This window comes from Sminthopsis crassicaudata, chromosome 6 (assembly GCF_048593235.1).
Source record: "Sminthopsis crassicaudata isolate SCR6 chromosome 6, ASM4859323v1, whole genome shotgun sequence".
In the NCBI taxonomy this organism is placed as follows: Eukaryota; Metazoa; Chordata; class Mammalia; order Dasyuromorphia; family Dasyuridae; genus Sminthopsis; species Sminthopsis crassicaudata.
In genome coordinates this window covers 236,470,808-236,497,778 of record NC_133622.1, presented here as the reverse complement: position 1 = coordinate 236,497,778, position 26,971 = coordinate 236,470,808, and the positions used below count along the sequence as shown (strand labels likewise).

Sequence of the window (26,971 nt, the reverse complement as noted above, 5' to 3'; positions counted from 1 at the left end):
TAAGGAATGATTCCCACACATGTGGCTGTCCTGTTTTTTTGTATAGAGAGGAAATGTAGTAGTAGAATAGGAAAAGCAGCTCAGAGTACATTTGACAATCTATGGGATATCAGATGTAATAAAGTTGAAAAGGTGACTGGGGCCAGATTGACTTGAGCATTATTTGCTAACCAGTTGAGCCATTATGGACAGGCTGTACAGATGATTGAACCCTTCACATTTATCTTCTTGATGTAATTATTTGATGTGATTTATGTTATTACCTCTTAATTGTGAAAAGAATATATCTCAGACAGATAGGGTGATATGGTAGATAGAGCAATGGACTTGGAGTCAGAAAGATCTGTATTCAAATCCCACCACGCTGTGCAATTCTTTGACAAGCCACTTAGCTTCTCAGAATCTCAGAATTTTCCCTGTAAAATGAGCATAATTATAACACCTATTTTGCTGTGAGAATGAAATGAGGGAGTAGATGTAAAACTTTAAACTTTTAAAATGCTAAGTGATTGTTAGCTCTTCTATTTCCTTCAATCCATTCATCTCATCCTTTAAAGTGGTTTTTCAAAAGCTTCTGTGTCCCAGCTTATTTTGTAGTGTTCATTTACTTCTTCTGACAACAGTAAAAGATCTTTTTTCTTAGCTAATGATTAGGTGGCCTAGCAATCCTGGATGCATCTTTCCAGAGTGTTTGATGGGAAGCTGTCAGTACACACAGTTACAGGTAAGTTCAGTGTTTCACATTTGTTCATTTGAATTAGCAGCATCATTTTCTGAATTACACATTTGGATATAATTACCTATCTTGGCCAAAACTATAGCTTTCTCTTTAGTCACACAAATAGCTCTCACTACTGAGTCTCCATCTCCATCAATGTATATTACAGGTTTTCAGGGGAGCGGGGGTCAAAACTCATCCCCAGAGATCATTCTCAAGAAGTTAGCCGTACACATCATATCTCTACCCTAATTCCATACTAGGAATGGTCTCTCTTTTTCCCATGGGAAACACAGTCTTATATTTGAAATAGTAAGCAATATCTTTTGACCCAGCAGTATTTCTACTGGGCTTATATCTCAAGAGATCTTAAAGAAGGGAAAGGGACCCACATCTGCAAAAATGTTTGTAGTGGCCAGAAACTGGAAATTAATGGATAACCATCAGTTGGGGAATGGCTGAGTAAGTTATAGTATATGAATGTTGTGGAATATTATTGTTCTATAAGAAATGATCAGCAGGATGATTTCAAAGAGGCCTGGAAAGACTTACATGAACTGATGCTAAGTGAAATGAACAGAACCAGGAGATCATTGTACACAGCACCAGGATGATCAATTCTGATGGAAGTATCTCTCTTCAACAATGAGATGATTTGAACTAGTTCCAATTCTCTTGTGATGAAGAGAGCCATCTATACCCAAAGAGAGGACTGTGGGAACTGAGTGTGGTTTACAACATAGCATTTTCACTTTTTTTTTGTCGTGGTTTGCTTACATTTTACTTTTTCTCGTTTTTTTCCTGTTTGATTTGACTTTTCTTGTGCAACCAAGATAATTGTATAAATATATGTTCCTATGTTGGATTAAACATTTCTACAAGATTATGTACTATCTAGGGGACGGAATAGGGAAAGGGGAAGGAAAATTGGAACATAAGGTTTTGCATGGGTTAATGTTCTTTTGTTTTGTTTTGTTTTGTTTTTTGCTGAGGCAGTTGGGGTTAAGTGACTTGCCCAGGATCACAAAGCTAGGATGTGTTAGTGTCTAAGACCAGATTTGAACTCAAATCCTCCTGACTTCAGGGCTGGTGCTCTATACACTGCACCACCTAGCTGCCCCATTGCATGGGTTAATGTTGAAAAATTATCTATGCATATGTTTTGAAAATAAAAGGCTTTAATATAAATAAATAAAATTAGCAAACATTCTAGTATGTGGATACAACAGAATCATCATGATTCTGTAAAATCCTCTTTTAAAAAACTTTTTAAACAATGAACACTAGAATCTGGTGACTTTGTGAAGGAAATATCCTGTACTTTTTTGACTCTTCCTTCACTTATTAAAAATATATGCCTTTTGACAGCATAATCATTTTCTAATATGTCCCCTACCCTGCTTGGATCCTTCCATGTAACACAGTGAAGTAGAACATCCCTCATTCTATACCCATAGATCTCATCCTCCAGAACTAAGAGAAGTGATTGCATTTCATTTGAATTCATTTGCTTTTTAGCCTTGGTTCTGTTAGGATTGTTGTAGTAATTGTATATCATTTCCCACAATACTTTCTTCACTATTTCTTGACACAACTTGCCTTGTGCTTTTCTTCCTCATTTTTGTCATGTCTTACTGTGCAATAATAGTCCACTACATCAGGGCACTAAATTTATTCAGCCATTCCCCAGACGATTGCAATGTTCTACTTCAATTTATTGCTACAGCAGAGTGTATGGATAGGATCTTGTTTTCTATTTTTAACTTTGGGGCATATGCCCAGTAGGGGGAATGGGTTAAAGTATCTGAATGGTTGAAATCTTTTATTTGCATGGTTTTGAATTGTTTTATCAAACTATGACGGCTCTTGTAAAATATGTATGTAAAATAGCTACAGATATTATCATCCCAATTTTGTAAATGATAGGAAAAGTAATGTGTTTATTAAACATATGCCAGGCACTGTGCAAAGCCCTTTATATATATGATCTTGCTTTATCTTGTGAAGTAGGTATTGTTGAAAAAACCGAGGAAGACAGGTTAAGCAGCTGACTGTAGTCTCATAGTTAATGTGTCAAAGGCTTTGAACTTCGGTCTTCAGGCCCAAGACTATCCACTGTACCACCATCTGCGTGGTTAAGAAACAGTTTCTCAAAAGCGGTTTTCACTTAAAATCAGTGCAGCCACAATTGAAAGAAAGACAAGAACTGAGGATATGATTTTTACAGCAAGTTTCCCAGGTAAAGGCCTTCTATCTCAAATATATAGGGAACTGTGGCAAATTTGTAAAAAAAAAACAAAAAACCAAAAAACAAATAAACAAAAACCAAACCTATTCCTCAATTAATAAATGGTCACAGTATAAGAACTGACAGTTTTCAGAGAAGAAATCCAAGCTCTCAATAGTCACATGAAAACATGCTATAAATCACTACTTACAAGAATAATGCAAATTAAAACAACTCCAGGGTAGCACCTCACACTTATTAGCTAACATGACAGAAGAGGAAAATGACAAAGGCTGAAGGGATGTGGAAAAATTGGGACACTAATGCACTGTTGGTGGACCTGGGAAGTGTTTTAACCTTTCCATAGAGTATTTTGAAACTAAACCCAAAAAAGCTATCAAATTGGGTATATTCTATGATCTAGCAATATCACTATTAGGTCTGTATCCCAAAGAAAAGAGAAAAGGACTTATGTATATGAAAGTATTACGAGAGCTTTTTTTGTAATGACAAAGAATTTAAAACTGAGGGGATACTCATTTGGGGAATGGATGAACAAGTTGTAGTGTATGGTTTTTTTTTTTTTGTTTGTTTGTTTGTTTGTTTTTGCTGAGGCAATTGGGATTAAGTGACTTGCCCATGGTCACACATCTAGGAAGTGTTAAGTGTGTAAAGTCATATTTGAACTCAGGTCCTCCTGACTTTAGGGCTGGTGCTCTATCCACTGCACCACCCAGCTGCCCCTATAGTGTATGATTTGATGGAATACTAATTCACTATAAGAAATGGTGAACAGAATGGTTTCAGAAAAACCTGGGGAGACTTTATAGAAATTTTTGCAAAGTGAACTGAGGAAAATCAGGAGAAAGTTGCTCACAGTAACAGTGATTTGCTGTCAGCTTTAATTGTTCTGATCAAGACAATTCCAAGGACCCATGAAAAATGCTATCTATCTCCAGAGAGAGAACCGATAAGCACTGAGTGCAGATTAAAGCATAGTTTTTGCATTTTTGAGGTTTTTTTCAACATAGCTAAGATGGAAATTTTTGTATGATTTTATATTGCTCTATCTTGCCCTCTCAATGGATAGGAATAGAGCAGGAAGGAAGGAGAAAATTTGGAACTCAAATTTTTTGATGGATATTATTTAAATAAAGAAAAATTGAAAGGCTAAAAGAGGTTGTGTCTTATCCATATTTAGATATCTGCTAAGCAGTGAGGTGTCAGGACTCAAACGCATGGTACTTGATGCTAAGCCTTGTGTTATTTCTCTCAGAAATCACATTCATGTCCTGCTTTGAGATTGACTGAGCTTTTCTCAAGTCCCTACAAGTTAGTGCAAATGTGATCCATTGTTTACAAAACAGTTTGCTGAGCCATAGTGAGATGGAAGCACTCTGTGAACAACTCTCCTGGTTCTTGTTTTGCTTTTTTCCTGTTCTAATAAAAGGATTTTTTTTTTTTTTTTTGTCTTTAAGGAATATATTCGCCTGCTACAACCTTGGTGTCAAGTGAGTGTTGGCTCTTGCCGATTCATGATGGGCCGGTGCTACCTGGTTATGGGAGAAGGACATAAGGTACATTTACTCTTTTTCTTTCTGTTTGATTAACTATAGAGTCTGGTAATTGTGAGGAGCTTAACTGTTTGCTATGAAGAATCATTTTGTGGGGGCATCTCAAACTTTTTTCTCGTCCCCATCATTCAAGTGCTTTAATTTCCTACAGCATTTGGCGTCCAGAATTCACAAAACTCCTCACTTTGTTTTGAATATTGTTGTGAGAATCAAATGAGCTAATACTTGTGAAGCCTTGTTATAATGCCTGACATATAGCAGACACTTTAGAAGATAAATGCTGGTTTCCTTCCTTGTAATTGCTTTGTTTTCTCAGGCTCTGGAATGTTTTTGCCAAGCTGCTTCTGAAGTGGGTAGAGAAGAATTCTTAGATCGATTGATCCGCACAGAGGAGGGAGAAATAGCTTCCACTCCCCGACTACAATATTATGATAAGGTATTAAATCTGACAAAATTCATGCTTACTGATTTCTGGAACACATATAATTGTATTGCTGTGTCTTGGAAAAGTAGGGGGGAATGCTGTGTAAATATAAATGCTGTTAAATTGTTACTTAGCACACCTCCAGTGAAATGTCAAGGGAAAATGCAGTTGCTGAATGTTGGTTACAGAGTAGTTACAGGCTCAGAGACACTCCCAAGCAATTACATTATTTCCCAGTAGATAATAAATACAGATTGAAGGTAACTAGAGAAAAAGCTGATACTACTCAATATTCCATCCAAGGCATCTGTTATTGGGCTCCAGATTTTGTTTCCTCCTTGGTGAAGATAAGTAGTACCCCAATAAGAAACCAAACTTATTTTTTCATCATATTGAAATTCTATGCGAAGTTATTCACCTGCTAATAAATTCAAAGAGCTTACAACTTCTAAGTTGATAAAACCTGCTAGTATCCAACACAAATCATTTGTCAACTTTCATCTATGCATCCTTAGCCATCTGCAGAATTGTTTTTGTGAGTTTAGATGATGAGGAAACTAGACTAAAATATTACAATAAGAGCTTCCCTGAGCCATCCAATTACCAACAACCAGAACTATACCCTATCATTCTCCCTCATTGCCCTACTCAAAGGCGGCCTAGCATATGAATGATTCCAAAAGGATCTTGAATGGACCGAATAGGTTTTTAATCTAAGTAAGATAATTGATTATCTAAATCTGGCACTAAAAGTGCCAGTCTCCTCACAGACCAAACCCTCCTCCCCAAACAACAACAAATAGAAATGCCACAACAAAGAAAACCATATGTAAACACAAACAAACCTTGGCCAGCACAATGAAAAGGTATAAACTTCAAAGGCATCTTGGTACTAGAAAGACAGGAGAAAGGAAGCAGTAGAAGTTGTGAGAGGTACCCTCAGCCAGATGGCACAGCAATTCCATAAAGATCAAAATTATCAAGCAGGAGGACTTGAAGAAAGCAAAAAAAGACACAATTTTAAAAACAAAACATTTAGCCACCAAATTCATATACTGCTTACTTTGCCATTAATATTTTCTTAAAGTGATTTTTATTTTCCAAGGAATGTTATGTTTATTTTAAATATATTTTTATTTAAATATTTTCCAGTTAAATTTTTTTGTTTGTTTGTTTTTGCTGAGGCAATTGGGGTTAAGTGACTTGCCCAGGGTCACACAGCTAGGAAGTGTAAAGCATCTGAGACCAGAGTTGAACACACGTCTTCTTGTCTTCAGGGCTGGTGCTCTGTCCACTGCACTACCTAGCTGCCCCTACAGTTAAATGTAAAGAAAAAAAGTTTAACTTGCATTTTTTAAGATTTTGCATTCTATATATTCTCCCTCCCTCCTCCATTCATTGAGAGGATAATCTATATATCAGTTATACATGTGAAATCATATAAAACATTTCCATATTAACCATGTTGCTAAGGAAAACAGACCAAAAAGGAGAAAATAAAGTGGAAAAGTATGCTTTAATCTGCATTCAAAGTTCATCAGTTCTCTCTCACCCTCTCTGGAATTAGATAGCATTTTTCATCATAGGTCCTTTGGAATTGTGTTGGATCACTGTCTTGATCAGACACATCATTGTTATGAGATTGCTATTAAGGTGTACAACTATCTCCTGGTTCTACTCACTTTTTACGTAAATTTATAGAAGTCTTCTCAGATTTTTTTGAAACCATCCTCCTGCTCATCATTTTATCCTAATCATATACCACGACTTGTTCCTCCATTCCCCCACTGACAGACCTCACTTTCAAATTATTTGCCACTACAAAAAAGAGCTATGGTAAATACTTTTGTATACATTATTCTTTTCCTTTTATTTTGATCTCTTGGGATCAAATAATAGACCTAATAGAGATATTGCTGGATCAAAGGCAATTTGATAGTTTTTTTGGATATAGTTCCAAAATGCTCTTCAGAAAGCTTCACCAGCAGTGCATTAGTGTCCCAATTTTTCCACATTCCCTTCAAAATTTCTGTCACGTTACCTAATCTCATAGATGTGAGGTGCTATCTTGGAGTTGTTTTAATTTACATTTCTCTAATCAGCGATTTGCAGCATGTTTCATGTGACTATTGATAGTTTTAATTTCTTCTGAAAACTGTCATTCTTATACGTTGACTATTTATTAACTAGGGAGTGGCTTTTACTTTTATAAATTTACCTCAGTTCCTTATATATTTGAGCTACATTTCTTTCTTTTTTGTTTTAATTTACAAAATATGCATGGGTAATTTTTCAACATTGACCCTTGCAGAACTTTCTGTTCCAGATTTTTCCCTCCTTCCCCTCAGCCCCTCCTTTAAATGGCAGGAAGTCCAATACATATTAAATATGTTAAAATATGTGTTAAATCCAATATATTTATAAAGTTATCTTGCTGCATAAGATAAATTGGATCTAGAAAGAAAAAAAAAAACACCTGCGAAGGAAAACAAAATGAAAGCAAACATCAACAGAAAGCATGAAAATGCTAGAGCTAGAGCTACATTTATTTCTAAACTGGGTATGAGTTGAATAGATTGCCTAGTCTTTAGGGAGACAAACCAGTGGACCAAATGCAGTGATTATTATCATCCCAGAGAATGTAGACAACCAAAATAAATAAATAAATACATAAAAGGAAACCATCAAAGCTGATTGCTTGGAGTTGGCAAAAAAACCCAGCAAAATATAAAACTCAAATATCTGTGCAAAGGCAATATCATAATTAAATTACAACATTATAATGTTACCAAAAGTGCCTAAATCACTTACCAAGAAAGGATAGCTTGGATCCCAGTGGAATGTTCAAGGAGATCCAAGGAGAATCACAGAAACTGAAGTGTATTATGTACAGAATTAAGAAGTTTGGACCAGCCTGCAAAATTCAGCGTGTTCTAAGAAAACTGGAGATTTGTGTTTGAGAAGAAAACAGATCTAGAGGCTCATCCTCTTAATCTTCTGAAAACCTTGGATGAGGCTTGTGGCCAAATAAGGTAAGTGTTTAAATCCATCTAAAATAGTTAGCTAAATCTTTGAAGGTTTCAGAAAAATGGAGTAACAGGAAAGGGAAGAAGAACATTTAAGAGGGTGAATGGGAATTTGGAAAGAAGGATCCTAAAGTAAAATCCTCTCTTTGAGAAAAGGGAGTTTGAGTTAAAACACAAGACAGAGGATCTTTTGTTCAGTGTGGTTCTCTTAAATTTGACGTAAGAGAAACTGTAAAAATCAAAAAGCCTGGATTCCTTTTCTGTAGAATGTCTTTTTAAAAAAAAAAAAAATGTTGCAGTTATAATACTCAATAAAAATGGATTGAGCAGCTTCATATAAAATGAAAAGGAGCCACAGACTGTGGTGAGGAAGTACTTTCATCAAAGAAATAACTGAATAGATTGCAATTATCATGCCAGTGCCAAAACACCAAAAAAAAAACTTAAAAGGCATTAATGATGTCATACAAAATTGAATATGCACTAAAAAGTACAGGATATTAAAGGAGATAGAAAAAGATAATATGATGCTATCCAGAATAATGTACTAGTCTTAAATGTGTATTTACCTATATGTGGCAGATCTCCCAAAGAACTTAGTCTTGCAGGAAGATTGCCTTTCAGTCATTATGGAAGATTTAAACGCCTCTCCTCAATATCAGTATATGTTAAATCCAATGAAAACTTGAGAGGAATTACATCATTAACCGGCGTATTGCGTATATAAGGAGATAATTTGGTAAGAAAAAGAAAATCTTTTTCCCAGACTTCACAGAACTTGGATAAAAGTTGACATGTCTTGGGCTGGCCCACAAAGGCAAATATAGAAGAGAGGCCATACCCTCTTTTTAACACACCATAACCAAATCATAGTATTACTGTTTCTGCTGTTGTTCCTCCAAGAGCTCAAAGACTCTTCCCAAAGTTATTTAAAAAAAAAAAAAAGAGAGAGAGACCAGTAATGATGGAGTAAAAGAGAAATGTTCAGAACAGTAAAGATAAATAATAATATTGTGTCAGAGGCACTTTTTTTTTTTAACAATAAATAGATATATCAACAAGGAAAAAAAAGTAATCGAACCAGTAGCTTTAAACAGGAAAAAAGAAATAAAGATGGAAGCAGCGAAAAATACAAATGAAAATAAAACAACTAAAATGATGACTTTTAAAAAATTTGAACAGTTAAATTTAAGCAAAAAAATGCCAAACTAAAACCATGCAAATTAGAAGAAAGCAGCCTTGTGAAGGCAAAAGAGATTGGGAAATTATCATGGATATACAACTTTATGCTTCCAAATTTATGGATCTAACACAAATGGATGATTACCTACAGAAGAATAAAATACTCCCAAAGTAAATGACCCAAAATGATCTATTTCAGAAAGAAAAATGTCATTAAAAAACTGCTCCATAGTAATACAATATGCCTCTACAGATTCACAGCTAATTATCAAACTTCTAACAAGCCACAGGAACTTCTCTATAGTAATTGCTTCAAAATAGAAGAAAAAGAAAATAGTAAGTTCTCCAACTTCTTCCACAAGGCATATATAGTATTGGAAAACTGGGCCAACAGCACTAATGGTAGTAATGTAAAAGTACTAAATGAAATATTAATAAAAATTAAGGATCTTATCCTCTCTTCTTCTAAGAGAACTTTTAATTTTCAAAAATTTCAAAAAGCAAGAAGCATTTATGTCCAGGCCTCTAGCTTCTCAATTTCCATTTGCTTTTCTATCCTTTGGTTGCTTAATTATTCCCTAATACATCCATTAAAGGAATGAAGAACATTGAGCTCAAAATCAGTGGATTCTTTCAGGTTTTGTTGTGTTGGTGTTTTGGTAGTTGTTGGGTTGGTTTGGTTTGGTTTGTTTTTTTTACCACAAGTATGCCTGTAAAACTGACACAGATAATCAAAGTTACCTAGCATGTAAATGACATTTTTATAATGTTTGAGAATAGAAGTGGAGGGAAATTAAAATTCAACATTATGTGGAAACTGTAGAAGCTCAGGAAGATGGACAAATAATAGAGCTAAATATGTGGTGGTATGCCTCATCAGCTTGGACTTGTCATAGTGTCTTTCATTTTTCTAATTGGTTTTAGAACCAGGTGCCTAATTCTATTTCACTTTTATTATTCAGTTCTTAAGAGATCAAAATTGCTTTTATTTTCTTAGGTTTTACGATTATTGGATGTGGTTGGTTTACCTGAATTAGTGATTCAGTTGGCCACATTAGCTATAACTGAAGCAGGTGATGACTGGAAAAGTCAGGTAAGAAGAGAAATTTTTGTTTTTACTAATTTTTATTAATCTTTTTTATATATCACCAGTTAGCTGGGTTTTGGTTTTTTGTTTGTTTGTTTGTTTGTTTTTGTTTTTTTTTTTTTTAACCTAAAACTTTGTACTATAATTGAGGTTTTTATACCCCTTTCCTTTTCTTTTATCTCATTTCTAGGCTACTTTGAGGACATGCATTTTCAAACATCATTTGGATTTGGGACACAATAATGAAGCTTATGAGGCTTTAACTCAGAATCCAGACCCCAGCAGGTAGCTAGTGAGCCAATCCCCATTGTCCCTTGGCCCACAAAAAGAATCGTGCCTGATGACCCCTTTTCTGTTCTAGGCAGCTAGATTGCTTGCGACAGTTGGTGGTGGTTCTCTGTGAACGTTCCCAACTTCAGGATCTGGTTGAGTTTCCATATGTGAATCTGCATAATGAGGTAATTTAACCTGGCTGAAAGCACAGGCGAAAAACTTTGGTGGCTTTGTCAGCCACTGGAAACTCACCTGGCTTTTTATTTCTTAGGTTGTGGGGATAATAGAGTCACGTGCCCGAGCTGTAGATCTGATGACTCATAATTATTATGAACTTCTGTATGCCTTCCACATCTATCGACACAATTATCGAAAGGGTAAGTAAGGCCTTGGGACAAATTAATTATCATAGAATGTCAGACCTGGAAGAAGCCATTTAGTCCACTTTATATTGGTTTACAGAATGGAAGTACACTCATCCAAGGTGCTACTGCTGGACAGGGAGCATACAAGGACTAGACTTTGGAGGGAAGAGTATCAATTTAAGAGATATGGGAATCATATAGTGGGAAGGGAACACCAAGCTTATTTCATCCAGTAGCCCTTCATTTTATAGCGAGGTGACTGCTTACTAATTTGATCAAGGCACTCAATGTGCAGGGCTTGGGCAGCTCTGACTGCAGCTACAAAATGTTGTATAACATATCTCTTCTCCCTTATTCAACTACTGGGAATATTGTCATTTGTGGCTAATTATAAATAATACATATAACATATTTAATATAATTATAAATAAAGGTTCAAACTTTATAGCCTTTATCTCTTGTCCTTGAGCATGCTGTAAGAATAGGATTTAGAGCTGGAAAATCTAGTCCAGATGTTTCATTTTACATAGCTGTTAATTGATTTGTATCCTGCAACCAATATAACTAAAATCTGTGTAATAAGGGTCATTCCTTTGAGTTCAGACATTTCCTCCACAGACCACGCTGTTTTCCATACTGGGTTTCAAGGTTCTCTCCAAGGAGGTTGAACTGGCTTAGTATAAGTAAGAAAGCATAGACTTCATTGTAATTGTAAGTTAACCATGAGCTTGGTTGTTGATTTTGGCCCCTGAAAGTGGCTGTGCAGCCCAGGAGAACAGCACTGATTGTCATTCTGAAGTCTCATCTGTCTTTGCTCCACAGCTGGCACAGTGATGTTTGAGTATGGCATGCGTCTTGGTAGAGAAGTACGAACTCTCCGGGGACTTGAGAAACAAGGAAACTGTTACCTGGCAGCCATCAATTGCTTGCGGCTAATCCGTCCAGAATACGCGTGGATTGTACAGCCGGCAGCCGGGGCAGTGGTACTGAAATATTTTCTCTTTTAAATTTGTATTGTTTTACTAACAGCAACAACAATGAAACCCCTTCACGTATAACACGGCCACATCTATTATCTCATTTTCTCATTATCTCAACTTTTTGGACTTTTTCTTATTTAATGACATTACAATAGTTATTGTTAATGGCCAATTAATTCTCCCTGTCATGATGATTTTAACTATCCAACGCTAATTGAGCATCCACTTTTCCTGATACAGCATTAGCAAGAAAGTGAAAAAAATTATTGATTATATATTCTAAATCTATTATGTATATGTTCATGAAATTCATGTTAGCATTTTCCTGTCCATAATACTTGCACTTAAAAGTTTTCTTTAATGGTGACAAATTTGTTTAGATCCATCCACATTCTTTGCTCAGTTCCTATTGTGACCAAAGATATAGATAGCTCACTCCTAATCCTTGCCATCTGCCTTGCAAATGCATTGGAGTACATGGCCTTGGAAGTAAAGTAAAGCTAACTGTATGATGTGAGGATCAGATCCAAGACCAGGACTCCTGAATGAATACCAAAACCTCCTTTATTTGGTCCTCATTATTTGAACCTCCATGTAGGCAAATGATGTTCCTTGTACCAGAGGGTCTGTATTAACAGAATTCAGATGCACAAAGCTGGGAGGAGGAGGGATTTTTTTTCTTTTCAGAAATAAATGTTTATTGCTATCCTTTGTTCTAACATTACCTAGATTTCATTCTGTACTATCCCCAGCCTTCCCTTATGACAAATAATTTTTAAGAGGAAGAAGATAAAAATAATTCCACAAAAGAAATCTATATCTTAACAAACATGGCCTCCTGCCACTGCAAGAATGGTGTTATACTTTGGTTTGGGAAAGGGTTGTCGTCTATCTCTTCTTTAGGGCCAAGCTTATACCTTGTAACTTCACAACATTCATTTCCTTTTTCTTTTAAAAAATTTTTGTTGCTATCTTTTGTTTTTACGTTGATTAAATTTCCCTATAGTCTTCCATTTCCCCCTTTCCAAAGAGCCATTTCATAAAGGACAATTAAAAAAATAATAATAATAAAAAAGGGAAGGGAAATCAGCGAAATTGATTAATACATGGGGGGAAAATAGTTTAAAATATATGCAATCTCCCATAGCAAAATTGATTAATACATGGGGGAAAATAGTTTAAAATATATGCAATCTCCCATAGCCACATCATTTTATTACCACCATCACCTCTGCAAGTGAATGGGAGGTGGTTTCTTTTAATATCACTTCTTTCTGCCTGTGCGTGTTCCTTATAATTTTCCAACCTTCACATTGGATTGTATGATAGTGGTTTTTCTTTCTACTTGTATAGTCATTGTAGTTCATCATTGTTGTCATTGTCTGTATTGTCTTCAGCTCTGCCAACTTCCCTCTGCATCTAGTCACAGAGGCCTTTTCCTGCTTCTCTGTTTTTATCACTCACATCATTTCTTGCAACCCCATTGTATTCCATTACCTTCAGGTTCTGCAGCTTATCCCGGTTCTCTAGTTGATGGGCATTGCTTGTTTGATGGACATTGTTTCCAGTTCTTTAGAGTCACAAAAGGTGCTTCTGTGAACATGTTGACATGTGATGCCTTAGCTTTGTCTGTGACAAACAATTCCATATTGCTTTCCAGAGTGGCCATTCCCATTCCTAACCTTGGCAGCAATAACGTCCTGCTAGCACACTCATCTTCCCCATCTGCATGTGCATTTTGGTTTGCATTTCCCTTATTTTTACTGACAGCTTTCTTTTATATATAATTATTTATAGTTTGCTTTTTTCTCTTGAGATTATTTGTTCATACCCATTGACCAACTTATCTTTTGGGAATAGCTCATGGCCCCAGATCTCTGGTAGTTGTCTAGATTCCAAGTTGGTTAGAAAGACTTTTTTCCCTAGTAGACTGCTTCTCTTCTTATTTTAGCTTTGCTTGTGCAAAAACTTTTAGTAATCAAATTATCTAATTTGTAATTATTTCTATCATGTTTGATTAAGAATTTGCTCCTGCTTCTAAGGTGTGTGATCTGCTTTCTAATTTTTTTATTGTGAAGTCCATTCAGGCCACATATCCGTTTTGATTTATTATTAAAATATTGTCTAAGTTATGATGAAAGCCTAATATCTGCCAGATTGCTTTCCAGTTATATCAGATATTTTTATCAAATGGGAAATTATTTTCCTAAGAAATTTGTGTTTCTGGATTTATCAAACACTGAGCTCCATTATTTCTGATTCTTCCTTATACTGTCAGTTGTATTAATTTTGTTCCTTTTTTATTTAATCAATACAAATGGCTTTGATGGCATCTGTTTTATATTGTTGAGCTGTCCTCAGTCGGCATTCCAAAATCTATTTTCATTAAGTCTCTTGATATTCCTCCAAGTGAACATTCTGTAATTGTTCTCTTAATAGACAGGTAGGTGATGGCTCTGGAGACAGGAAGACCTGAGTTCAAATCTAGCTTCAGGCACTTACTAGCTGTGTGACCCTGAGCAAGTCACTTAACCCTGTTTGCCTCAATTTCCTCATCTGTAAAGTGAGCTGGAGAAGGAAATGGCAAACCATTCCATTATCTTTGTCAAGAAAACCCCAAAATGGGTCCCAAAGAGTTGGATGTGACTAAAAAATGTCCAAACATCTAAACATTTTGTTATTTAGCTCTCTGATGGTATGACGTAGCATTAAATATCTAAATTAAAATTGATATCATTTTTACAATATTTGCTTAGTTTAGTTGCTTATTTCAAATTAGAATTTTCCATCAGCCAGCTAATTACTTTTTTGTCTATTAGTATGAACGCCCTGGAACCTCCCCAAAAAGGACTCATGATGGAGAAAGCACAGCCGTCCCAAGTAAGTGAGAACTTTTAGCTAAATGTTGTCTGATTACCATTAAATCTGAGCATTACTTAATTCTTATTTTATGACCTTGTTCTTGACTCAGTTCTACATAGTCAGAGAACTAATTGAAATAGTAATGTTACTTTGCATTTTTTAAGGTCAAATATTTGGACTATTGGAAGACCAACTATTTTCTGTTTTCTTCAGAAAATTTTTAGAAGTTGGGAGATTTTTGTTTATTGGCTGGCCGAGGATCGATAAGTGGCTAGCCTGTCTGGCACTACCTGGTGCTATCTGATTTATCTTGAGGTTTTAGAGTCTCTCTCTTTGTGGTTTTATAGCGAGTCGACAAGTTGAAATCTTGGAATTAGAAGACCTCGAAAGGGAGTGTTCCTTGGCCCGCATCCGCCTCACTCTGGCTCAGCATGACCCAACAGCAGTTGCCATTGCAGGTAGGAATTCCTGATTTACATTTCTCCTCAAATGCCATTGGAAGCATAAGGACCTATCTACATGTGCATTCTTTCAGACCATGTACACTACATAACAGGCTAGAGGCTTTATTTAAGAAGCTCTTCAGCAGAATATTTCTTTATTTTTTTTTTAAAGGACATTTCTTTATAAGCGGGAGTAGAACTAAATATATTTCTCATCTACACAGGAAGCTCATCAGCAGAGGAAATGGTCACTCTCTTGGTGCAGGCTGGCCTATTTGACACAGCCATCTCATTGTGTCAGACTTTTAAACTCTCCCTAACACCAGTCTTTGAGGGACTCGCTTTCAAGTATGTATCGAATTATCCTGTTATCAAACATTGACAACCTGTTTCTTGTTACAAGACATGTCTGAATTATAAATTCATTCTAAAGTAGCTTAGTGTACATTATTTCAGTACAATTTAATTGTTTTCTGGAGGGAAAATACATTGATAATGGAGATTTTTTAACCATGGGAAATTTATTTAAAAGTATTAACTGAAAAAAAAAACTTTAAATTTATAAATTACAACTGTTGACTTGTCTTAATCATAATTCAATCCCTGTATTGATTGATTGGCTAACTGAATGTTTGAAAATATTTCTGAATTTTTATTGGGAATTTAATGGGAAGGTAGAAGTAGTGACACAATAATAGTGACTATTTGAAGAAGAGGGTTTAAATGCTTCCTTTGTATTACAGGTGTATCAAATTGCAATTTGGTGGTGAGGCAGCACAGGCAGAGGCATGGGGTTGGTTAGCAGCCAATCAGCTTTCATCTGTCATCACCACCAAGGAGTCCAGGTACCTTACTAGCATTAATTCTGTGTTTTGGATTTAAATGTCTCGATCCCCTATCTTATTTCAGTGATTGAATTCTATAAATTTGCTTACATAGAGGGAACTACCTTGTTTTTTTTTTTTTTTGGTGGGGGTTACATCTTCTATGAAAATTAAATAATAGAATAATATTGATACATCCCTTACATCCACTAAAAAAATTCTTAAACCAGTCAGCCAGAGACCTATTGTAAGCAAAGAGTTTTGTGATCCCATAAGTACAGTAAAAACATGAGTTGGGATTAGACAGAAATCTATATTTAATATAGTTCCAATATTATATCCCTTTCTCCTTTTCCCTTAGCTCTTAAAAAACCAAGACCCTCTATTTAATATCATCTATGGCTTCTTAATAGCTAACTGCCATTTAATTCTGGTTGCTGTTTGTCAGTTCTTCTGTTTGATTTGTATTTGATTCCCCTTTTCCTGGATTTACTCCTGATAATAGATTAAGACTTCAGTTTCTCTCCTTATGCGTTCCCCCTCCAAAACAATAAAGTCACATATTTCTGAGCCCCAGATCAGATCTTACCCATCCTAACCTAGTTCACAGTGACCTTTCTGGTTTTCCATAGCACTTCTAGTCTTTATCATGCAATCTAGCACATAGTAAAATTATTTGAGAACTAGCAGGAGAATTGAGAGATTATTTGAGGCAGTCACCTCATTTTCCAGATAAATAGCCCCAGGAAAATGAAGTGGCTTGTGATTGTACAACTACTCAAGACCAAAACCAGTTCTAGAATCTTTTTTATTGCAAATATTTTCTTGAAACCAATTGTTTATGTTCATTCCTATTTAGTGAAATTTTTGAGGTTTGAATTGTTGGCATTCATCCTTTATATTTAAGTTTAAATTAATTTTTTTAATTCTAAACAGATGCACAAAGGAAAAATCCTTTCTTTTTTCTTCTGGTGCTCACAAATAACATAAATAGACATAGCCACCATGGGGTTTTTCCTCAGTGTAATTTTGTATTGTATTAGCTTTTTGTCTGAACAAAGCAAATCAGGTTTCTTTGAAACATTTTGTGTGTAGGGTTTATATATATATAAAATAGCTTTTTATTTTTTTCAAATACATGCAAAGATAGTTTTCAACATTCCCCTTTCCAAAAACCTTGGATTTTTTTTTCTAAAAAAATATTTTAAATTCTACTGGTGTAGCTTGTGAAAGAATCTGCAAATTATTTTTTCCAGTGCTACTGATGAAGCGTGGCGGTTGTTGTCATCTTTCCTGGAAAAATACAAATGCCAAAATAACTTATATCATCACTGTGTAATCAATAAGCTATTGTCCCATGGGGTTCCTCTACCCAATTGGCTTATAAATAGTTACAAGGTAAGTAGTGCCTTTATTTCCATAAAAGCTTTCCATCCACTTTTCTCCATAACCTGATTAGTAGTGAAGCAACAGTGCCTTGGAAGGAAAACCTAGCTGTAGTTCAGTGTGTGGCCCTGTTCTCTTTAAGAATAGGATATGTTTTACTAGGTAAAAATCTGTCATATATCATACAATTTCTCTAGCTCTTTTCATGTTTTCAAAGTGCTTTCCCCACAACAGCCTTCTGAAGTAGCTAGTGTAAATATTGTTCTTTATTTTCACTCCAACCTAGAATTAGAAGGAAACTGAATCCAGTTCGTACTCTTAATTAGAATCTTTTAACAAGGTAGCTTCCTGCCCAGTCTGTTTTAGAACAGCTCTGATTATTGGGAAATTCTTGATTATATAAAGCCAAATTTTGCCACTTTATCAAACCTAAGGCTGTTTTATGAGAGTAGGTGCAGCCAATCTAACCCTCTACATGACAGCTTTGCAGATATACTTCTCAGGGACTCCAGAGTTTCTTCTCTCAACTAAATATGTGCAGTCCACAAACCATCCTCATGTTGTATGATCTCAGGCATCTTCTTCACCATCCTGGCTGTTCTTCTCCAGCCATTCTTTTGTTTAACTGATCAGTGTCCTTCCCAGAAGTGCCTAGAAATGGACCAACACTTCAGCTAGGGCCAGCAGAGGCAGAGCACAGCTCAAGGACTCTGACTTAGGATATTTGGCTTCTCGGCATAGTTCAAAACATCAGTTTTTTGGCTGAAGTGAAGAAATGGAACTCAAGACCCACCCCCTAACAATCAAGATACTGGCCTTCAGTTGCCCACATCGGGACTCCTTTAAGTGATTATTCAGCAAACATTTCTGTTGAATGCCTCCTACCAGCATATTTAACTTGATAACTTCCCTTTCTATATATGTAGACATAAGGTAAAGATCAGTACTCCCATCTCCCCTCATACACACACACACACACACACACACACACACACACACACACACACACACGTGCATTGACACCATTATTGGGGTTTCATTGGCTTGCAAATAATAATTCGCATTTAGGTTTATCAAGCTTTTTTCCTCCTAGAATCTCTGAGGGATAGGAAACATGGTAGTATGTATTCTCATAGCAGAGATGAAAAAATTGAGGGGAAGTGGTAAAGCGACATATCTAGTCATACAGCTTAACAGTTGGTAAAACAGATTTGAACTCAGGTCTTCCTCTATTTTTAGTTTTATTCCATCCTCCACATTGAAATATCAAGGAGGATCTGGGACAACCTTCATTACAAAATAAATTCATAAGAAAGAAATTATATTAGGCATTTTCTGGTTTTGCTCTGAGGACACCAAGCTCACCTTATCAGCCACTGACCACCTATTTCTATTCTGTTGAAGACAGGGTTCTGCAGATTCAGTTGAGTGCAGATGTGATGGCAGGGCATATGGCTTCTCTTGTGAGCTTTGCTGTTACCAGTCAAGGGACCAACATCCTCCCAGCTACACTGGTTCACAACCTCAGTCATGGTGAACTCCTTTTACCCCACAAATCCAATCCATTGCCATATTTGTCATTTCTGTCTTCATACATCTGTCCCCTTCAGTCACAAAGCCACAACCCTAGTTGAGACCTTCCCCTTTTCCCTAGGTTGTGATAACAACCTTCTAATTAAGTCTCTCTGCCTCAAATCTCTCCCCATTTCAATCCTCCACTCAACTACTAAAAGACTTGCTTTGTTTTGGTTTTTAGGCATTGGAGGGAAAATGACTTACCCAAAGTTGATGAGGTTTATATTTGGGTTACCCAATTGAAATTAGGGTGTCTGGTGGTCAAGAAGTTAAATAAGGTCTAAATGAGGTCTAATGGTGGCGCAAGGGTAGGGAGTTCTGGGAATTCCTTCTGGCGGCTCAGTTCTCTGTGAAGGAATTTACAGACCCGAAAACCTAGATTGATAAAAGAGGTTTATTATGGGGATTGGAAGTAAGGTAGTAAAGTTAAAGTTTGGTTAAAGTCTAGTTAAGGAAATAGGTGAGGATAAAGAGAGAAGGGCACTGGAAACAATATTCCAGTGGGCAGAGAGTCCTTGTGAAGAGGGGACCCCAGAACTCAGAAAATCCTTGAAGGAGAAAATCTTCAATTCTACCTCAATAAGAGACTCTGCCCTAAGTCCTTTTTTTTTTTTTTTTTTTTTTTTTTTTTTTTTTTGTATGCAGCACTTAACTATATTGTCTGCTGTGTACTATAAATGCTTGTTGAGTGATTTAAAAGTATTTAAGCTCACTTAAGTACTTTGCCGTACACCTATTCAAATGGTACAAGAGAGAAAAGGCACAGATTTAGGTGTTTAATTGCTACAAAAATATAGTGTTCTAGAAAAATTTGAAATGTCTCACTTTTTTTCAGTTGATCTGCAGTTCCCTTTCATTTATCAAACTAACTAGCAGCACAGTCACCATAAAGATTTGTTCTCTTTTGGAAAATTGCCTATTTCAGATTTTCCAAGAATAACCAGTCTTTAAATGACACCATTCCATCCCTAAAAGATTTTCTTTAAAAAAAAAAAAAAAAAAAAAAATCAGTTCCTACAGAATACATTATTATTAAGTATTAAGGCTGCAGGACTTTACACAGTGTTTATAGGCCTTAACTCACTGAAGAAGGGAAGTCAACAAAATACTGTACTTTGCCATCTTTCCTTTTTATAGAAGGTTGATGCTGCTGAATTACTCCGTCTGTACTTAAATTATGACCTTTTAGAAGAAGCTGTAGATTTGGTTTCGGAGTATGTTGATGCTGTACTTGGAAAAGGACATCAGTACTTTGGAATTGAGGTGAGCACAAATTAACTTTATTATTAGACTAAGTTCTGTAATTAAGCTTCTCTTTGGATGTTAGTACTATTCTGTTTCTAATTAGTTATGTCACTGATTTTTTTCCCCCCTAAAATTTAAATGTTCAGTACCTCCAATTTTCCATTTGTGAAATGGGAATAATATCTCATTTTCCCACTTTAAGGGTTTATTGTCAGAATTTTCCTCCATAAAGAGTTATTATATAGATGGGTAGAGTGTTATTTTTCTCTTTTAGGCAGCAAAATACAAAAGAAGTCCACATCAGAGCACTTTTTTTCTATTAATTAAAATCACAATTTCTAATTGTACAAATGGTGACTATGTTAATCGCCCAAAGGAGAATGGTCTTCCCAAAGAAAATTTATTGCTAAGTGAAACCAGAATTTATTCTTTCAAGGAAGGAAAAATTTAGTGTGCCTAAAAGCAGTTAAATCAAGAAAGAAAATGAGATTAAAAAAATCTGGTCTGCATGTATAGCATTTATAATTTTTTTTGTTACTGGGGGCAGGGGGAGCTTTGAAGAAAAAATTAAAAGCATATACTCTGTTAAAGGTTCAGAAAAAGGTAAAAACCTGAGAATTTTTCAAGCGATTTCATTCACTTTATAAAAGTTATGCTTTCCTTTTAGTTTCCATTATCTGCAACCTCTCCAATGGTGTGGCTTCCATACTCTGCTATTGACCAGCTTCTTCAATCATTGGGAGAAAATAGTACCAACACACACAACCTTGCTGTAAGTGATACTCTTCATTGGGAGCCAAGGCCCATGGCACTTTTTTGCCCTTCACTTCCTGAAGCTTAGAAGTGAAAATGAAAAAAAGCAGGGAGCTTACTGGCAACCTCTTAGGCATCTGGGTTGTAACCAGTGCCAGGAATAAGCTTGATTCTTAGATTCCTGAACTGCCTCATGAGCATTTGGTTTTTTTCCTCTCTCTCGCAGCTGCACCAGAAAATACTTGACAAATTGAATGACTACCAGGAAAAAGTTGACCGGGCAACACGGGATTTGGTGTATCGCCGACACTAGTATCGTGGACATTCTAACCTTTGCAACCTCTTGGTGCCTCCCAGGGCTTGAGACCTGACTCTCCAGGAACCCTGCGCTCAAGGCTGATTTCTACGAACTGTAAATGCTATGTACAGTGTTATGCCTGAAGTCAACTAGAGGCCAGGAAGATAGAAGTCATGCAGAGGTCCTTGTATTCACTGGCTGGTGGTGCTAATACACAATTTCTGTTTTCACTATTGGTCTGAAGCAGCTGCTTTTGTATATTATTCAGGAGCTTTTGTAGAGTTTATATTTTTTTAAATTACTGAAGACATTGTTTATCTGCAAATTAAAACCACCTTCAACCAAGAAAACAGGCTGGTGATTTGTTGTAGTGAGCAGCTAAAATCAGCCACTGCAAACCCTCTAATTCCCCATCACGTTTTGTAGTTCAGTGGAATCATTTTGATCCAGAACTGACAAGTATTTTCCGTACAAAAAATAACCCGAAAATGTTGCTCCCTCTCTTTATCCTTCATGTGGGATTGTGTTACAGTTGTTTTTGTATGACCTTCAATAAAATGTAAAATACCTTGCCCAAGCCAGGACTCAACTAATGAGTAGGTGCTTGAAGAGGATGACATGTCCGATTTTGACCCTGAAGCCAAATTTGAAATGACTCGATTTTATATTGATGCAAATGTTGCAAGTTTCAAAGTCTAGCTGACATAGAAACAGCAAATTTCTACATTCATTTCTGTCACAATGTACTGTCTCAACCTAATATAACCAGGCTGGGTGTGAGTCGCTTATTGATTCCATTCAAGCTTTACTAAGGGCTGGACCAAAATGTAAACCTCCGTACTCAGAGGCATATGGGCCTCAAGATTTTGAAAGAAGAAGATAGGAAAATCTTCTGTGATTTTATTCTGTATATTAAAATTTATTGATCATCATCTTCTAGGAAACAAGCTGTATATACTTTGGTTATTGTGCATATTGTAGTTTTTGGATTTTTTTTTACTTTTCTCTAAGATTGCATTTTGGTGCCATAATTAGAACCACTTTCATTGTACTTCTTGTTTGGGTTAAGAAGCCAAACAGACATTCATATATTTACAGTCATTGATTAAATGATGGGTTACATTTTATCGATGTTGAGATTTGATCTGTTTATCATCTGGAATTGGTAAATTGGGGGAATGAAAGGTTTTGTTCCTTCTTAGAGGAGCTTCAGGCATCAGTCAACATATAAACCGCCATCCAACAGATGATTTGTGCCTTGATACGCCAAAGGACAGACAGACTGCATTTCTTTAACACTCACAGTGTGTCGTGCACTGGGAATATGAGTATAAGAAGAAAGTCAGACAAGTCCTGGTTCCCAAGGCACTTATATTCTAATGAAGACTACACAGGAAAGGGAACTGAAGGGAGGGAGGGAACCTGAAACTAGGCCTGTTTTTATCAGGAATTCAGGGAACTTCATTTACAAGATTATCATCTAGAAAGATACCTCAGCAATTCTAGTCCTTCCTCATTTTATAGCTAAACAGATTCAGTCATGTCCACCCAGCATTCTAGTTCTGTCTGGAAATGTGGGAGTGAACTCTCCACATCTGCACTCTCTTAGTTGCTATTTAGAATTCAAATAGAACAAGGCAATTGGGAATCACACAATAGCTAAGAAAACAAAGTTCTATTTGTCTTAACACCGGAAGAATGCTACAAAACTCCAAAGGCATTTAGCTTCTTCAGCATTCCACATCTCCATATATAATGAGTTAAGTTAAAGTAAAAGACAGGGCCACTCATGGCCTTCTGAATCTACTTCTGAGGGACCTAGAATTCCATAGTTAGGGCTTTTTATTCCATTAGATGTCCACGAGGTTGTGTTAAGAAAGCCAGAAGCCAATCAAGGTCAGCTCTCTTTTTTATGGAAAGCTTCCCCATGCTGTGGGTCCTATCACAGAGGCCAACCAGGAAGAAAATATCTCTTCCACATAACAGCTTTCATATATTTGAAGACATATATTAAAGTCTTTTCCAAGGAGTAGACAGGATATCAGGCCTGGAATCAAGAAGACATCTTAAATTCAAATCTGGCTCAGATACTCACTAAAACCCTGTCTGCCTCAGTTTCCTCCTCTGTAGAATGAGCTGGAGAAGGAAATGACCAACTACTCAATTCCTTTTGCCAAGAAAACCCAAAATGGGATCATAAAGAGTCTGACATGACTGAAACTGAAGAAAAACAAAATCAACTGATCATCTGCCACTGTCTTGGTTCAATAAAGCAGCCCTATGTTGGTTCAAAGTCAAAATGAAAACAGTTACTGCCTCAAAGGAATTTACATTCTATTGGATAGAATTGGTAGCAAGCAGAAATGTGTTCTCATTTCTCTTTTGAGAATCAATACAACAACTGTGTGGAGGATGGAGAGACTCACAGTTAGCTATGACTCATTCTTGTTGCTGAATACAAAATTTTAAGAACCAAAGAAAATCTTGGAGTTCATCTTGTCTAGTCCTTTCATGTAGGGCTGGTCTTGCAATCAAGATAATGTTCTATTTTTCTGCATTGGCTTTGCCTCCAGCCTGGAATGCATTTCCTCTTTCTATAAATTTGAATACCCAATTTCCTTCAAAATCCAACTGAAACATTATAAAACCTACACTGGTCTCCAAAGTTACAAATACCTCCTCCATCCTAAAATTAATCTGTATCAGCACTTTGAAGAGAGAATTTTTTTATTCCCTGGGCTTAGCACTATACCTGGAACATAGCAAGGACTTAATAAATGCTGGTTGAGTGGTTAATTGGGTTACTAAGTAGTGAAGTGGAAAGATTTTTGGGCTTGGAGTCCAGAAGACCTGAACTTAAATCTTGCTTCAGATACTAGTAGCCTCCTGACTTTAGGCACTTGCCTTTTGTCTAATTTTCCTCAAAATAAAAATGGGGATAATAGCATCTTCCTCACAGGGTTGTTGTGTGATGAAGTTAACCCATGAATTGCCAGAGCAGTAGCTCAGTGCTTGGGAAACATGGGATTGAAGAGATATTAGGCCGCCTACCAAAGAAAGTCTTTAGTGGTGTTGGGCTGACCTCATTGCTATATCTGTGAAACTTGGACAGGACATCAGCACCATGTAAGGAAACAATCACTTCCATTTGAATCGTCTTAGGAAAACTTAAAAATCACTTCACCTGATCTATAGGGTTCCAGACACTGAGGTCCTCTCTGTAGGTGGACTGCCAAGCATTCAAACTGTACCACAGATACTGTGACTCTGATGGCCAGGCCACATAGCCCAAATGCCAAATGCCTTTTTTAACTAAAAGATTATTTTATGAAGTGACCCACATGGATAAATAGGTTTGTGGCAGCCCTTTTTGTAGTGGTGAGAAACAGTAAACAGTGGATGCCCAACCGTTGGAGAAGGGCTGAATAAGTTATGGGTTATGAATGCTATGGAATATTATTGTTCTATAAGAAATGACCAGCAGGATGATTTCTGAAAGACTGGAGAGACTTACAGGAACTGATGCTGAGTGAAGTGAGCAGGACCAGATCATCATTGTACATGGCAACAAGAAAATTATAAGATGATCAATTCTTACACTCATGGCTCTTTTCAATAATGAGATGATTCAGACCAGTTCCCAATAGACCTGTGATAGAGAGAGCCATCTACACCCACAGAGGGAACTGTGGGAACTGAGGGTGGATCACAACATAGCTTTTTCACTTTTTTTTAAAGCTTTTTATTTTTAAAACATGCACAGATAATTTTTCAACATTGACCCTTGCACAGCCTTGTATTTCAGATTTCCCCCTCCTTTCCCCCACTCCCTCCCCTAGATGGCAAGCAAGCCAATGTATGTATACATGTTAAATATGTATTAAATCCAATATGTGTAAACATTTATACAATTATCTTGCGGCACAAGAAAAATCAGATCAAAAAGGAAAGCAAATGAGAAAGAAAACAAACATTTTCACTCTTTTTGTTTCGGTTTGCTTGAATTTTATTTTTCTCTTTTTTCTTTTAACTTATTGATCTGATTTTTCTTGTGCCGCAAGATAATTGTATAAATATGTATGCCTTTGTTGGATTTAATGTATATTTTTTGCTTTTTTTTTGTTGTTGTTTAACATATACTGAATTACATGCCATCTAAGGGAGGGGATGGGGAGAAAGAGGTAGGCAATAGGAACACAAGGTTTTTCAAAGTTTAATGTTGAAAAATTATCCTTGTATATATTTTGAAAATAAACAATAAAAGATTATTTTATGGATAATTCACATAAGGCAAGTGCTCACATAGAGATCAGAAGAATTGGTAAAAGGACACTCACAAGGTCTCTGAAGAACTCTGGAATTGTTGACACATGTCAGACATCGGTATAGGAGCCAGCATGGTGTGCACCCTCAAAGAAGGCACTGTGCTCTATGGGCAAAGCAGAATTGCAGTAACTCAAAAGAAACCTGAGATGTGCAAATTTAGACAATTCCATCCCAGATGCTCAGAGACCCTGTGTCTGGCCTGTGGCAGAGCCTGATGGGCCCATCTTGCTCTGAGCAGCCACGGTTCTTGGTCCCAACATTGTGATGTCATTGGTTCTCTTCCACAACAAGGACCAGTAAGTTCTAAAGATCAAAGGAGATAACATTTGTAAGGAATTTTGCCATTTCACATTCTGCCTCTGATGACAGGTCTCTATTGTCTATTGTCCAATGTTATCTATTGCCGTGGATGCTCTGATCCGAGGTAATTCTCTTATCTTTCAGTTTTCTCATGTATAACTTGGTGGTGGTATCAGACCAGCGATTTCCCTGGTTTCGGGCAGGCACTCCCTCTACCACCTGGAGATCCACTGTGAATCTAAAATCTATAATCTTGAAGCTATGAGTCCCCCGCAGGATTTGAACTCGGACCTTCCTGATTCTGAGGCCGATTTTACATTTACTTCTTTATATTACGTCTCAAGTTCAGCCATGTCTGTCACTCTTGGATCCCATTTGGGGCATTCTCGGCATAGATGTTGGAGTGGTTTACCATTGCTTTCTCCAGATCATTTAGATGAGGAAACTGAGGCAGACAGGGTTACACTGCTAGGTAGCGGGAGAAGCCGGAAGTCAGGGCGGTGCATCTCCACTACTCGTGGCTGATGGAGCCACATTTATTAGCGATAAAGACACGATCCTGGAGAGACCATGTGCTCAAAAGATCGCCACCAAGCAACACTATAGGCTTAGGCTATAGGTTATATATATGGGTTCTGAAAGGGCCAAGGAAAGCTCCACGTGCTGCCGCCTGCCAGCACCTGCCGAGGAGTGTCAGGGGCAGAAGCCCTCGGCCTTCCTCGGCTGACCCTGCCCAAGCCTTCCGCGCTGCCCGGCACACAGTAGGGTCTTAGTCACTTTATTGACTGGTTGACCGTTTATTATCGGCCCCTACGTTGCGTCGGGCCTGGAGCGAGATGCTGAGAGAAGTGAACTCGCCTCCCCCTCCGGAAGCTTACAGCAGGCAGACACCCAAGGAGACCTAAGCCCAAAAGACGTCCAAAAGCAAACGTAAGGACGGATTAGGACTTCTCCCTGACCCTCTCCCACACAAGGAGAGACTGTTACGCAACAGAGATTCCTGGACTCCATTGGTCTCTTCCATCAGCCAATGGCTCGCTCGGCTAACGTCTGCCCCGCCCCTTGCTGGCGCGTGCGCACTGATGCGCCGGTTAGGCGCGGTG

At 36.9% G+C, this 26,971-nt stretch overlaps 1 protein-coding gene and 1 long non-coding RNA gene across 3 annotated transcripts in view; one reads left to right on the top strand and one right to left on the bottom strand.

Moving 5' to 3' along the window:
* Nucleotides 1-22,373, top strand: part of NUP160 (nucleoporin 160) — a 45,122-nt gene extending 22,749 nt beyond the window's left edge. The window contains exons 21-36 of one of the 2 annotated variants that reach the window (XR_012483323.1): nt 655-724; nt 4,424-4,522; nt 4,836-4,955; nt 10,149-10,244; nt 10,429-10,523; nt 10,600-10,696; nt 10,783-10,888; nt 11,699-11,859; nt 14,676-14,736; nt 15,066-15,176; nt 15,386-15,556; nt 15,860-16,006; nt 17,242-17,383; nt 20,084-20,209; nt 20,859-20,963; nt 21,171-21,592. Coding sequence is in view for 1 of the 2 variants with exons in the window: in XM_074274434.1 (XP_074130535.1) it covers nt 655-724; nt 4,424-4,522; nt 4,836-4,955; nt 10,149-10,244; nt 10,429-10,523; nt 10,600-10,696; nt 10,783-10,888; nt 11,699-11,859; nt 14,676-14,736; nt 15,066-15,176; nt 15,386-15,509; nt 15,905-16,006; nt 17,242-17,383; nt 20,084-20,209; nt 20,859-20,963; nt 21,171-21,257 (1,702 nt within the window). In the remaining variant the exon portion in view is untranslated. Of the gene's footprint in view, nt 1-654; nt 725-4,423; nt 4,523-4,835; nt 4,956-10,148; nt 10,245-10,428; nt 10,524-10,599; nt 10,697-10,782; nt 10,889-11,698; nt 11,860-14,675; nt 14,737-15,065; nt 15,177-15,385; nt 15,557-15,859; nt 16,007-17,241; nt 17,384-20,083; nt 20,210-20,858; nt 20,964-21,170 lie in introns of both variants that reach the window. The other variant, XM_074274434.1, reaches the window with a different exon arrangement.
* On the bottom strand, nt 2,635-26,798 carry LOC141546536 (uncharacterized). Its single transcript, XR_012483324.1, has 2 exons — nt 25,580-26,798; nt 2,635-2,845 (listed from the first exon to the last, which is right to left on the bottom strand). It is a non-coding gene; the product is annotated as an uncharacterized LOC141546536 (long non-coding RNA).
* Nucleotides 26,799-26,971: the final 173 nt, after the last annotated feature.